The sequence below is a fragment of the Sander lucioperca genome, chromosome 4 (assembly GCF_008315115.2).
Source record: "Sander lucioperca isolate FBNREF2018 chromosome 4, SLUC_FBN_1.2, whole genome shotgun sequence".
Lineage (NCBI taxonomy): Eukaryota > Metazoa > Chordata > Actinopteri > Perciformes > Percidae > Sander > Sander lucioperca.
This window is the reverse complement of record NC_050176.1, coordinates 9,295,783-9,311,251: the sequence shown is the minus strand read 5'-3', so window position 1 is coordinate 9,311,251 and position 15,469 is coordinate 9,295,783. Positions and strand designations below refer to the sequence as shown.

Genomic DNA, 15,469 nt, shown 5'->3' with positions numbered 1-15,469 from the left:
CTCTGCTTGTATCCCTTCTCTCTCCCTCAGTTTTTCTTTTTTCTTTTGCTCTCTTGGATTGCTTTTTCTGTTTGAGTTGTGAGATCTCATAATGCTCTGCTAGCGAGAGTGTTTTTCTTTCAAAATAATTTTAATTATTTAGCCTCTTATTCTTTATTTAGCCATGATATGCGGTTCTCAGCTAGCTGTAGTGACTTTGCAACACAAGACATGTGGAAAGGACAATAATAAAAAGGGGTGTTGCTGAGAAAAAGATGCTAAGAAAATGAATGAGTAAAGAAAAACAGCAGAAAAGACTCTCAAAGATGAAGTAGAAATTGACAATGAGAAAAGAGAATGAGGAGAAACAGGGAACTAGAGAGAGAGTTAGAGCACAGTTCAGTGCTACTGATGCAGTCTGCTGCTAACCCCATGGCCTATTGTGTGTGTGTGTGTGTGTGTGTGTGTGTGTGTGAGATATGTCATTCATAGAAGGACTAACAGAAAATCAGATGGATAAAGCAGGGTCTCTGCACACCATTTCTGCATCCTAGACACACACACACACACACACACACACACACACACACACACACACACACACACACACACACACACCCTAGATGTGATTAATTTTAGTGCCCTTTTTGATCAGTGCGGTAGAAAATAAATGTTTTTAATGGTCCTAGGCTGTTGTATTGTACATGTTTGTGTGTGGCTCGAGTGAAGTAGGGAGCCATAACACTGATGTGTGGGAGTCACTTGAAGGTCTAACATGGTATTTAAATAAGTATGTGTATGAATTGCTCCTTAGCTCCTAAGTGCATAACTACTTTGTTGTTAATGGGTATCATTTTGTCTTGATACAGACAATAATGATTACTCTGAACTCTCAAATAGTGGCTGTTTACCTCAACCGAAAAGTGAACCAGATCTTTTATTTGAGACAGTCTATTATTATTATTATTATTATTATTATTATTATTATTATTATTATTATTATTATTATTAGTGACAGGTCTTTTAAGGTTATGATTGGTTTAAAGAAATACAAACAAGCCATAGTGTATCCTCTTTATCCCAGAACAGATGAGCGGTGTATGCCAGACCATACTCCAAACAAACAACTTTTCAGATACACGTGTAATACCTATTACTAATATTGCTGGTATTGCAGCTTCTGTTAAATATGTATCAATGGCACTACTCATACTCTACAGTAGAACCATTATTCCACTTACAAAATAGGGTGATAAGTGTTAGCATAAAATATTGGAAATATGTAGCAGTCCTAATCAGTGTTGGGTGTAACGCGTTAGAAAGTAACGTGTTACAGTAACGTAACTACTTTTTCGGGGAAAAGTAGTGTAACGCGCTACTACTGAAAAAAGAAAAAAAATTCCTTTTTCAGTTAGGTGCAACGTTACTTTTCCCAGGGACAGATTTGACAGCGACACTGCCTTCCAGGGCTGCAACAACCAATCGATAAAATTTGATTATTAAAAAAGTTGGCAACGAATTTCATTATCGATTCGTTGTGTCGCGCAACACTCCACTCAGTCGCGGAGATAAAAGCAATTGAGTTGAGTGCCGTGCGGAGCGAAAGAAAAGAAAAAAGAGCAGAGCGGGGGTAGAGGAAATACGGAGAGAGACCGGAGAGACCCGTAACGTTGTTCTGAAACACACGGCGGAGGCAGAGAAATCAGTACGACCTAAGTCATCCAAGGTGTGGGAGCATTTCACACTAAATAAATCGAAAACATGTTAATTGCAAGATAAGCAAAAGCGACACGGCATGGCACGGTCACCACGGTGATGATTCAGCACCTAAAACGTAAACATGTTGGAGTCCTTGATGAGGAGGAAGGGAGTTGAACAGCAGGGTAAAGTCACTACAGAATCCTACTTTTGTTCCGTTTTGAAGTGAGGAACGTAACGTTTCTCCAGTAGCTCTTCTGGTGCTGGTGTGGTGTTTACTCGTTATCCTGCATGACAAGCTAGCATTAGCTCATTGATAACAGTAGTAAAGCAGGACTAAAGGACACGTTTTTATTCACTCACCTTTTTTGGCCCATTAATTTTTCAATCTATTGTCATGTATTCTGTGCTTTGTCCCATATCAGTTATTGTTGACGTATATATTTGTGTGTGTTGTACTTTTTAATTTCATTTTAAAGTTCTTTTATAGCACTTGGTCATCTTAAGCTGTGTTTAAATGTGGTGTACAAATGAACTTAACTTGCACTTACTACAATGATGGTAATAATTTAATGAATAAGCTACAAGTGTGTGTGTGTGGTCTGTATCTGCTCTTTGGGTTACTTACCTTTACACAACTATTAACTAAAACAACATGTATGTGAGTATGTATTGAGTTGATGGAAATTAATGTTTTTTTGTTTTTTTATCCGATTTATTGATTAATCGAAAAAATAATCGACAGATTAATCGATTATTAAAATAATCGTTAGTTGCAGCCCTACTGCCTTCTCAGCTGCGCGCTCACAAGCTCCACACAGGACGTGACAGAGGCTGGTAGCAGAGTAATCATGGCAAGCGAGTTAGCAGCCAAAGCTAATTTTTGAGAGCGTTTTAAGCTTCGTGGCTTTTTTGCTGGACGGCACTCTGAGCCAGGCAGACACAAAGCTGACAACCTCACAGATAGATGCGGTGGAGATGGCCTCATATATACACGCAGCGCACTGCTGTGGACTTGTGTTGGTTGCACGGACACGCAAGGATTTCCAGAAAAGAGGCTGCATTCAACCCGCGCTGGACTCGTTCATAATGAATCAGCCGTCACTCTGTGACTAGAGAATCCAGTCTGCGGTGTAGTTCACACACTCACTGATAAACCATAGATTGGCTTTATGGTCAAAGATAGTTTTTGTATAATTAACTTCAGTCTCTGCCAGAGATGCCTGCTTTTAAAAGTAACAAGTAAAGTAAAAAGTTACTTTCCATAGGGGGTAACTAAGTAAAGTAACAGATTACTTTTTTAAGAAGTAACGAGCAAACACTACTTTTCAAAAGTAACTTCCCCAACACTGGTCCTAATGGAAAATTAAAATCCCAAACTTGGATGGATGATTTTGTGTTTAGTGGCTAGTTTTCAATTTCCCTCTCTTCGTTTTTTCAATACCTTTTATTGCTCCTGATATATTTTTCAAACAGCGTTGGTAAGACTTTCCATTTTAAGACACCCCCCCCAAACGACAGCTTATATTTAAAATATGCACTACATAATAGCAAGTATTCTCTCTGCAGCTGCCCTGCTCTCCATTGTTTTTCACAACCTTTATCATCTATTACAATTTCCTCCACAAGTAGTACTTCTGTATGTTGACAGCACTTTTTACAGTCAAGTGTGTGTGTGTGTGTGTGTGTGTGTGTGTGTGAGACATGAGTAAGGCAGTGCCTCATTACTGCAAGTATGATTGGCATCCAGGACTGACAGCTCTCCTTTTGTGGCTGACTGCACTAGGGCAACAGCTTGGTAGATAAATTAAAGACAAAAAAGCAAAGGTGTACAAAAAGCACTTTGTACCTTCTCTTGGTGTGCACACCCATTTGTGTGTTTGCGTCTGTGTGTTGTACTCCTTTCTGCTGTGTTTCTTTGTGAATCCCCATCCCTCATTATACATGGCCCATTAATGCTGGAGAGTGTATTGTCTAAAGTCAATAAACAGTACAGCAGAAACACAGTACATACTAGTGTGTGTGTGTGTGTCTTTCTTTCTTTGTCTCACACTGTTCTTTATGTCTTCCACTTTTTTGTTTGTCTTTGTCGATCTTGTCTCCAGGCAGTTTACTTGAGAGATTTAGTCTACAGCTCTGCTTTGTGTGTGTGTGTGTGTGTGTGTGTGTGTGTGTGTGTGTGTGTGTGTACGAGAGATTTTGTGCCCGATTATCAGTTGAAGTGAGACGCAGTGCTAAATTATTTAGCTACTGTCTTCTTGATCCAATACTAGTGAACTACTGGGTAGAAGGAGAGATGGAACATTACTGTACACAGATTGGCCTATAGGATGCTGCCACCATCATGCCCTTATAGATGGTGTAAATTCATTGCAGTGGGGGAAGACATTTTTGAACCAGAGTGTAACCACAAAAAGCCTCCAACTCCTCTCTGCTATACTTCAGCCCTGTGTCAAATGCCCCTCTGTCCAAATGAGACTTGCATGCATAGGTTGGCAACTCAGAGCGAGAAGTATGAATCATGTTGTACCCTTGTTGAGAAAGTCGGCACACTCAGCTTGCTCAGTTGGCCATACTTTTTAATAATACATTTAGAAGTAAACAATAAAATGGGCACAGCTATTTTTACTTGTCCAGCAGCCCTTTTTATGATTAGAGTAGTATTTTGTCATTCAAGAGAGAAACTCATCAAGAAGTACATTTTAAAACTTTTTTAACATGCACCAATATTATGCTTTGGCATTTAAACTCATTCATATACCATTGGCTAATTGTATTACTATTACAGGCCAGTATGCCTGCTTCATTCATTCTGGTTCCAACTATGGGTATTGATTGAATTTTAACGGTTTTGTCACAGAATCATTACCGTGCCCAAATGAGTTTGCTGTTAAGCATTTCAGCTTTAGAAACCTTGCAAGACACTAACTGTTGTGTTTGTGTGTGCATGTATGCTGTGTGTGGTTCACTTTTAGTGTTGTGTGCCAACACTGACCTTTTAGCTAAGCCTGACTGGATTTAATCAGCAGCAGACTCCTACAGTAAACACACAACACAACCAAGAACTGTGGCTTTTCTGTGTACATACACACACACACACACACACACACACACACACACACACACACACACACACACACACACACACACACACACACACACACACACACACACACACACACACACTCACCCCTATACTGCCAAGTCATTCTGTAAATAATGGTTAGGTTTGTTGTCTTCCAGATTCATTGTTTGGATCTCATTAGTCAAAACAGGCCAGGGGTCCGTTTCAGGAAGGAGGTTTAACAAACTCTGAGTCTAATCCTGATCTCTGAGTTGATTTACCCTGAGATGGGAAACTCTGAGTTTTTGGTTTCAGAACAGCTGATTTGAGTTGGTTCAATCAACTCAGAGTAGGTTGACTCAGAGCTAAAGCGCGTGCACCACCACAATAAAAAGGCAGCATGAATGGAGCCACGATACTATGATTCACCATGGCAACAACCACAAACAAACTGGTCGTTATACTCATGCGCACAAACACCGAGTTTGAACATGTATTTCGTTAAAGAAGCAACATAGCGGCTGCTGCAAAAGAGAGAGAATTGGCGTGGGAGAAAATTGCTGCTTGATTCAATGCGTAAGCATTGACAGTGTATTAATTTCATATTTAATCACAGGTAACCTATAATAGACCTTTTTCACGGCAGACATGTTGACATGTCATAGGAGGAAAAACTCCACAGGTGTATTCAAAACCATGAATGATGGCTGCATTCCACTTAGTAGAGACCCTGGTGTTGTGCATGCTGACTCACTGAAATAGCTTACTGGGACACTTGATGGAATTGAGCCAACGTTCAGGTAATCAATTTCAGCTGTGCTTTTCCTACTATGACAAGTCAAAATGTCTGCTGTGAAAAAGGTCTATATTACGGGTGAAAAATGGAATGGTATTACACCTATAATTTCATTTAGGTGCAATCCTGCGGGCGAAAAAGTAAGATACTACTAATCTCATTCTGAGCCTGCAGCACCATGATTATTAACAGAAATATCACTTATAATCATTTAATTATTTTTAATGGCTCTGACTGGTTTGTGTCCAGGGAACACTACAAAAACAAAAAACAGTTTCAGAGCGAGTCACACTTTTCTGACGGCTCTGCATACAGTGGCTTTACTAATATGCTCCACATCAACAATGTTGTAAAGAAAACTGCCGTTTGCAAAAAACATAATGCGACACAAAGAATCTGCTGGGATGTAAAAGCATGTCCACGATGGTGGATGTTAGTGATATGAGGACGGATAAGGTAGGCCTATCTACATATCTGATCGACTGTACCTCTCAAATCGGTTATCTGGAAATGAAAATACATCTAGTCGGGACTCTATATCATCTCCCGACGTAAACTTTCTGTGAAGTAACGCAGCTTTTTCATCAACGGGGTCGTCAACATAAGGACATGAAATGTTTGAGAAAAAAACGTTTTATAATCTGTCTAACATAAACCAATAAGTTTTTTTTTTATTCATGCAGATAACAAACTGCACTAAAATGCGCCTGATACAGACTGAATGAATGAATGAGGAAATGAAAGCGCGCTGTGTCAGAGGGAGGAGACTGAGAGAAACTTGAGGTTTCTTGAAGACAACCAGGTTAGGTTCACAGACTCAGTTACCATAGTAACTGACTCTGAGGTTAAGTTACCTCTCTTTCTGAAACGGGCTAGAGTTACCCCTCTCTCTCAGGTTTGATTAACCTCTCTTTCTGAAATGGAAAACTCAAGAGTTTACCTCATCTCAGGGTTAACAAACTCAGAGTTTTCACTAAACCTGCTTTCTGAAACGGGTCTCTGGAGTCAAACCTATTGAAATTTAGATGAAGTAACTGGCCTCCAGCAACACCTTGCTATGTATCAGTGTTGGACTTTCAAAGCAGCCATCATATACAGTATGACTCCTGTCTGGTCATTGAATAGTTGGAATGCCATATAATTTAAGAGACATTGCCTGTTTAAGGCAAGACAAACCAATGATTTGTATATATTCTGTGGGGAAGCTGGGTTATATTAGGTGATTATACAAATGGGTCATTTTAGAGGAATGTCTTTGCAACTTCTCAATACAGGTTCCCCCCATAAGACAGGAACAGTGGAAAAAGAAGTAGTAAAAGTAGCAATACCACAATATAAAAATACTCCATTACAAGTGTATTGGAATAACAAGATCTACTTAAAGCATCAAAAGTAAACTAGGGCTGAGTCATATGAGGAAAATATGCGATAACGTTAAATATTAGGATAATACTATTACTTGCAATCAAACATATTAAAGTGTACTCAGTTCTGCATTTCTGCTGCATTCAGTATTCTGCTAAAATACTGCCAATTGCTTGTTGAATTTAAAAAATTAAATAATTTCCAACATTCTTTTATTGAATCCTGCTAATAGTCTATATATAACCTGAGGTCCATCACAACTATGTCCATATTTAAATTTTCTCAGTCGTTTAATTAGAGTGTGTGTGTGGTTTTCTTTCTTTTTGTTGATTGTCTTGTGTATTCTTATTTCTATCCATGCTTTGTTTTAATGTGTAGGCTGTAGTTAATGTAAAGCACTTTGGGTTCACATGTAATGAAAGGTGCAATACAAATACAATTGACAATAAACAAATTGAACATTGAATTGAAGATAATCGGCACCACTAAATAAAGAATGATAGTTACATTTCATTTAATCTTAATTTTGAATTTTGAATCTGCTGTCGCTTAGCATTGTTGGACTCACAGAAATAATGTTTCTGTTTGAATCCAAGAATCCTAATGGGATGCATTGTCCTTACTGCCCTTTTCCTTGTCTTTGTGTTCAGAATCTGCTATCAGAGAAGGTTGACCAGATGATGGAGTGGTCCTCTCGGCGTTCGGTCGTCCGGATGAACGGGGACAAGTTCCGTCGCTTTGTCAAGGCCCCACCCAGGAACTACTCTGTCATCGTCATGTTCACTGCCCTGCAGCCTCAAAGGCAGTGTTCTGTCTGCAGGTATGCACCTATGCACCTAGTGTAGGCGACAATCTGCATGGCTCCTACCTTAACATCCATTCCTCTGTACTTCTGAAAGTTTACTTAGTTCACTTAAGTTCTGTGAGCTCTCAAGACATATACACGCACGCACACGCACACACACAAGCATAAGCACAAATGTCCTAGAACTCATCTGATATTTCACATACCCTCCTTTCACATATACTTATAGACTTGCTCTCCTTGGGAAGCGCTGAAAACAGCCTTATATAACAAAAACCTGTGGGCCATGTTGACATTTGGATCAAAGGGACTCCAGCCAGCCACACTACCAAAGGGGTATGAATAAATTACACAGAACAAGGCCAACAAGACCTACTTACGCACTTGCGAACTTAATGCATGAGGAGATATTCCAAAAATTTGATTTTTATTTCATAAACCAGACTTGCTTCATGTTTGCAGTAGAATTGTACATGTAGTGCAACGCAAAAGGGCCAGGCACTACCCCAAAATGCTAATACAAGAGTAGAAGTTTGATTTTAATTATTAGTAAAGAGTTTAAAAGAGTTCCCGTTTGAATTGAACAATGTTAACTGCCTGACAATCCCAGTATTTTAAGTACCATGGACAGCTCTGTACACAGATGACTCTGGAGTTGTCCATGGTCCTGAAAGCTACTTTGGATTGGTCAGTGAAATCATTAGAACCAGTATCGCATATATACAGGTTTTCTTAAATTACCATGTGTCAAATACCAGATTAGTACATTAAGTACACCGTTTTCTCTCTGATCTAAATGAAACCATTGTGAAACCAAAAATAGGCTACTAAAAAGACTACTGCAGCATGATAGGTAGTCATTAACATAGTAGTAAATACAAAATTGTTATTAAGATGTACTTGTGTGTTTATTGTAAACATTGTCGTATACTTATATTGATAATATGCACACTACACTTTACCTCATACCATGTTGAAAATGTACAGAACCTCTTATTTGGATTGCATGCAGCCTACACAGAGAGAACCAACTTTATTAAAATGTAATGCTTTTCTCAGGGTCATGTGACATGCAGTCAGAGCTATTGTTTACTGCGGATTTTCTTTTTACATTCATATTTACGCCTTCATAAAGTGCTTTGTAGCTGTGAATGGACAGTGTTGCAACTAAATGCGGTGGCTGGTCTGATGTTCAGGAATAAGTGATTTCTTGCATTCTCTCACAAATCACGTCTCATTCTAATATTATTTCATAAACCCAGGTTTGAGTTATTTATTTCTTCATCAAGAAATAGACTGATGTAGAATCCAGGCTTATGTCTCATTGTTTAGGTGTTGAAAATGAATTGTCATGGTGCATAATTAACATTTATCACATTGGTATGCATGGTATATACACTGCAGTCTGGTCTTAAGGAATTTATGACTGCTTAATGCTCTATGGTAAATCCGCCTAGCACCTTTTGTCTGTAGTATAAACTAGGTAGTTGACCCATGTCCTGGTGTCTTAGGGGACGTCCAAGTGGTTGATGAAATCAACATTGACCTTCTCCATCCTGACTGTTACTCTTCTACTTCATCAGTCACTTGATTAGATAACTTATTTATCACTCATGTCAGCACCCCTCAGCATCCCCCCTATTTCTGTGTGTGTGTGTGTCTCTCTTTCTTTCTCTTTTTTTCTTCATACATTATCTTTTTATTGAAGAGTGGAATAACGGACACATTATTTTCACACTAGTAACACAACCCAGACACTCTTTCACACGCTATCTATTTATCTCAGAAGCAATTTCTCTCACTCTCAACAAGAACCTAGACTACTTATTTATATTAAACTGCCAGATGCATTTATTAATGTCAACCCACTCTCATTCACCCTTATTCCTTTTATTTTTTATTCCTTTTCGTCTGTCTGCTTCTTTTACTCTTTTTGTCAGTTTGTTTCTGTCTCTTCCTCTATCTCTCCTTCCATTTCCACAGGCATTCCCTTATTAACATCACGATAGCATCACATCATTAGAAAAAGAGAGTGAGAGGAAGAGTTAGAGGAAGAGATGGATGTTAGATGGTGACCTGAGTGTCTGCGTTAAAAGGGCTATCAGCCAGTGAAATGGGCAGCTAATCACTGAGGTCCTCACACCCACATCACTCTTGAGCTTTGTCCCGGTTCCATACCACAGTTATTTTATTTGGGCAATTTGTAAGCACATCAATGATGGCCAGTGTTTTTACACAACGCACTATGGCGTAGAAATGGTCAAGTGATTCAGGGCTGCAACACGTGACGTGATGCAACAGTTCGGGAACAGCACTGGCTTAACCCCTATCCAAGAACAGAAATAGTGTTATGTTAGATGAATCTCAGAAAACTGGCCTCTCCTTAACTGAAGAGATAGCAACATATTGTTTTACTTTGGTTCCTAGGTTATATTTAGCATTAAATATATATAATTATATTTAATTAGCCTGTATATTGCAAATGCTAATCGCTATCTCTTATATTAGCCTGCAAACTGCTTCTTTTGCGGCTTTTTCTGCTGCTATCTCTCTTCTTAAATTCATTGAAAAGAAAGAAAACTAGTTAGCTTTGTGGGATAGAAACCTAGCTTACATCTAAGATTGTTGACTTGGCTGTTTTTGTGTGTGTGTGTGTGTGTGTGTGTGTGTGGGGGGGGGGGTTGTAAGTTCTGTTTTTGTTTTGTCAGATGGACATGAAAACAAAAGGGAAATTAATAAAAAGTCTAAAAAAAGATTTGAAATAAAGTTAAGACAAATAAATGAAGACAAGAAACACAACAGCTTAAAGTATACCTACAACACATAGTGTAGATATATAATTTATGTCTTAACAAAAATGTCATACTATGTTTAGTGTTATTGTTGTAGTTCAAAGCAATGTGCAGCATTTTCACTACCAGACTTTGAAAAATAAATAATTAAAAAAGGTTTTTGTAATTTCTTTAAATAATTCAAGTCTCTAACTTGTTGTGCTGGTTAATTTATGTGGTCTTGGTATGACCGATATGGTGACTGTTATTAGATTGAAAGGGTTGGTTGCCATGCACAAATAGATAAGATGGGACAGAAATGAACAGACTGAACTTTTTATATCACATAATCTTTTAAGACATTTTTTTCCATTCGACACAAACCTCATGATCATCTGAAACTGAGCATCATATAGTTGAGACTGGGAGGGTTTGGGGAACACACACTTAGACATAATCAAAAGTTAAATGCAGATGATTAATAGATAAGTGACTGACATCTTGTAAATTAAGTTTAAAAATTAAAAGTGTAATGTTTAAAGTTACACGTCTTGCATGTCCTTTTAAATAATCAGGTAATGTTCAGTTAAAATACTACCATTTAGATAATGTGTTTACTTCACTGCTCTAAGACACAAACAAAATTGGTTTAATATCTTACATTCTCACTACAATGTTCTTTATAATTTTGTTTTATTTACTTATGTAATGGACTTTTTTGCAATACGATGACATTTCTTAATAAAAGGAAACAAAATATATTATCATTAGGACAGTTATGAAAAGCTAAATCAACACTAATACCATGGACTCTCAGGGTAGTTAAAATCATACGTGACACCAGCTCCAGCAAAGTGGTGTTTACACACAGAGATGAGCACCACTCTAATCCCCTGACAGTCTGCTGGCCTGAGTTTCAACTTCATTGCCGCTGACTTTTTGAAACGGTAGACACTTCAAAGACACCATCCTAACATTAGCTGCAAAGATAACAATGTAACATCACCACACATAACACATCCTGGCAGACAATTTCACAGTAATTAAAGCCAGCACAAGAGGCAGTTGACATAGGACACAATGTCAAAGTGAAGTTTAGTAAAAGGAAAGGGACATATAGCTGATGTCAGACACAATGAAGAGTGTGCGATAATAGACTGACTCTTGGCGTTTTAGTGTTTATTCTGTCATGTAGGAGGATAAGGTGATAGATTAGGATTAACCATGGCTGGTTAAAATAACACCTTAATTAAGCTACGTTTGAATTAACTGAGGTTCGGGAAGAGAGAAATAAAAATGTGTTTTCACATGTCATGAAGTCCACTATGGGATGAAGAGAGACAATCTGCCAAGGATCTAGTGTACAGTTTTCTTTTCTTACTCCCTTCATTTTCTCACTTTCTCATCCCCATTTACTGACTGCATCTTTTTTTTAGCCTAGCGCATTCTATTTCACATTGCCCCTTTGCTTACTTCCTCTCTTTTTCGATCTCTGTCCACCTTCTGTTTTTGAGGTCACTATTTGTGATTTTTCTGGTGATAATGTCCTCCTTTTTTATACCCCTATTTGTCTCTTCATGAATAAATGCATTAATTTCATCCCTTGGGCAGTGCCTGTGGCTTGTCAGAATCAAAATTACTACCTTCCGTAGGATTAAAAGATGTTAATAAATAGAGAAAAAAAGCTAACTAAGCATTAACTACAAACTAACAAACACCAACTATACAATACTTTATCTTTCGGCTGCCACAGTATTGGTTCTAGTCTACTTGCATCACCTGCCTCTATGTTTGCAAAACATAATACAACATTGGTGTCTCTTGATATTTGTTTTTCATTCCTTCGCTCTGTCTCATTGTCATCCTTTAGGCAGGCCAATGAGGAGTACCAGGTCCTGGCAAACTCGTGGCGTTACTCATCGGCATTTTCCAACAAGCTCTTCTTCACAGTCGTGGACTACGATGAGGGAGCTGATGTATTCCAACAGGTAACTAGTTATTTACGTAGAGTATTATCAATGCCAATTTTATTTATCCAAAAGTTGCACCTTTTGTTCTTTCTTTTTCTCCTTCCATCCCTTCCTCATCCCTCTACTTGTGTATAACACCCCTTTTTCCTCTCTAACATAATGTGAGTCCCTCATCATCACCCAGCGCATGACTTTAATGAAACACATTCACACAGTAGCGTGAAAGCCACAGAAAGCACCACTGTCCCTTGTTGCAACTGCAGTAGCTTGAGTTTAAAATCTGTTGGCTTCTTTTTTCTTTTTTGTTTAAATGTCAAAGCTAAAAGACAGAAATACATTTTTCACACCTAGGGATACTTACTTTGTTTTGGAATAGGTTTATTTTTTTTATCATAATACTTAGCAGAATGCTGAAGATAAATTTGCTTGCTGAAAACAGGTAGTGAAACCCCCTATGTTGGTTGCTCTGGCTGAAAAATAGAGGAAAAGAAAACTCACTGTAAAAGGGAGGTGCCATTGTGGGGCAAAGAGTCTGGGCTAATATCATAGCATGCAAATGGATTCTCTCTCCCCTTACAAATCCCCCTCCACCTTTCCACTGTGGTAAACTAGTATTAGACAAAGACAGTTTGCTGCCACATATGGCCTACAGTCTTTCACAATCTCTGCTTCTCTCAAATCCTACTTGCTATCTAAGCAAATAACCTTACAGAAAACGTTCAAAGACATACAAAAAGTAACATATGCTCACAGAAAAACACAATGACAACATCTTGCAAAGGCAGAAAGATGTACAAGGACACATACACAAAGGGCACGTACAAACACAAACATGCATACATGGACAGAGTTATACAATTAATACTGAAATAGCACACATCCACACACATGGGCACACCCTATTTGGAAGGACAAACAAGCAAGCATACAAGCAAAAAGGCTTCTATTAGTGGACAAGTGGACACAAATTACAGGCTCTGCTGTGCAGTGACGTTGATGTCTACAGGAGGTTTAGACCTATGTGTTCTCACAAATATGTATGCTTATGTTTGCAAATCCATCATTCACCTTTTAACACTTAAAAAAAGGGGTGGCTACTCTAATACAAAGCTCTAAGCTAACGGAGATCAATAATCTGCATAATAACTCTCCTTTCATTTCTGTCTTCCTTTCCTGTGCTCATTTCCTTGGTTTTCCCCTCCTCTCCATTGTTCTCCAGGTGTCTTGGGGAAAACAGGAGAGAGTAAACCAGTTATTGTTGTTGATAATTGTAGGGAGATTTGGAGTTAAATAGGTGTGAAACATGAAGCGAATGAGATAGAGGAAGGAAATGAAAGTTCCTCCAGTTGTTGTCTTTATTTAGGTGTGTGTGTGTGTGTGTGTGTGTGTGTGTGTGTAGAGATTTGCATTATTTCAAGCACAAGCAATAAAAAGCTTTCTAGAATGAGCCCGTTGTTTGAGCATTGATTGAAATGCAAACAAAGGCAAGTCAGAGAGGACATTACCTTGAGACCCCCTACTCTCATTTTATTATTTCTTTCTAGTTGAACATGAACAGCGCTCCAACCTTCATGCATTTCCCGGCTAAGGGAAAGCCCAAGAGAGCTGATACATTTGACCTGCAAAGGATTGGCTTTGCTTCAGAGCAGCTGGCCAAGTGGATTGCAGACCGCACAGATGTTCAGGTACCACATACACATTCATACACGCACATTTACAAGAAACCTGCACACATTTGCAAAAAGATGTACATTTGGTACAGTACATACAACCCCAATAAAATTCCTGTATACATAGTGGATCTAAAAATATTACTAAAATTGACCCCTGAAGAATAGTTTAACCTAAAAGGAAAATGTATCCAATTTTAAATAAAAAAGCATTCAATTGATGCCGGAGTCCTAAAATATTAAATAAAAAAATAAAAAATAAAGTCTTGTGAAGAGTTTGCTTTGCTTTTGCACCACAAACTCACTGCAGCAGAATCTGCTTAGAGGTGGTCAGAGACCCACCTTTGCAGGCAGTCTCAGTATGGTTGGGTTGTCTGTAGCAGCATTTGATTGACAGATTTTACTTAAGCCTAAAAGGAACTCTGCCGAGTTTACACATCAAAGTCTGTTTACAAGCCTTGGGGAGTACTGCTGCATGATTTAGCAGTGCAATGATAAATTGGTTGAGTACTCTTTTAAACTAATCCAAATGGGCAAACCCACCAGAGTTTACCTTTCACCACCCCTGATTTCCACCGGCTGCGTAACGACTGCGTATCCGCTCCGGAACGTCAGCGGAGTCATTAGGTTTCCATTAAAGTCAATGTGTGTATTTCCACTGACTGCAGAACGGCTGCAGAACGGCTGCGTTCCGACTCCGGCACAGCTCCGGCAGTCCGCAGCCCTCCGGAGCAGATACGCAGAGCTTCTATTTTTGCCGGATGCCGGAGAGCTCCGCAGCAATTCAGCACACGGCAGATAGTGTGGGACAGGAAGTCGAGCACAGAAACAAAATAAACATCCGGATAATTTTCAAAATAAAATACACCACGCTCACGGCAGATCATATTTCCCTGCACTACACCTTGAAAACACAGAGTTGTTTCCCCTCTACTTCAATTTCTTGTTCCCTGAACGACCTGTCAGCCAAGTATCAGCAGACAGAGTCCTACTGACATCCTGTTGATGTATCTGGATTCAAAAAGCTGCCTTTCATTGAGGGTGATGGGGAGCACTTAGACTAAGTGCTAGCTTTCAGGCACTTATATGTGACTTTAAAGCATGAATTAAGAACAAACCACAAAAGGAAAAAAGACAGATATCTGATCAAAAATATTGAGATGAATACAGTTGTGTGATGGAGGAACTCAAATGAAATAGCATTGTTTACAGTGGTTTTGTGGTTACTGCAGAGGCAAAAGTCATATGTGTATTTACGTATCTTTTTTTTTTTGTGTGTGTTATGTGTATATCTGTGTGTGTGTGTGGGGGGGGGGGTTGTATGAAGCACTTTGTGCTACATTTTATGTAT

At 38.7% G+C, this 15,469-nt stretch overlaps 1 protein-coding gene across 1 annotated transcript in view; it reads left to right on the top strand.

Moving 5' to 3' along the window:
- Positions 1–15,469, top strand: part of tusc3 (tumor suppressor candidate 3) — an 83,212-nt gene that overhangs the window by 24,658 nt on the left and 43,085 nt on the right. The window contains exons 2-4 of the mRNA XM_031289033.2: positions 7,553–7,722; positions 12,349–12,466; positions 13,993–14,133. Of these exons, the coding sequence (XP_031144893.1) occupies positions 7,553–7,722; positions 12,349–12,466; positions 13,993–14,133 (429 nt within the window). The remainder of the gene's footprint in view (positions 1–7,552; positions 7,723–12,348; positions 12,467–13,992; positions 14,134–15,469) is intronic.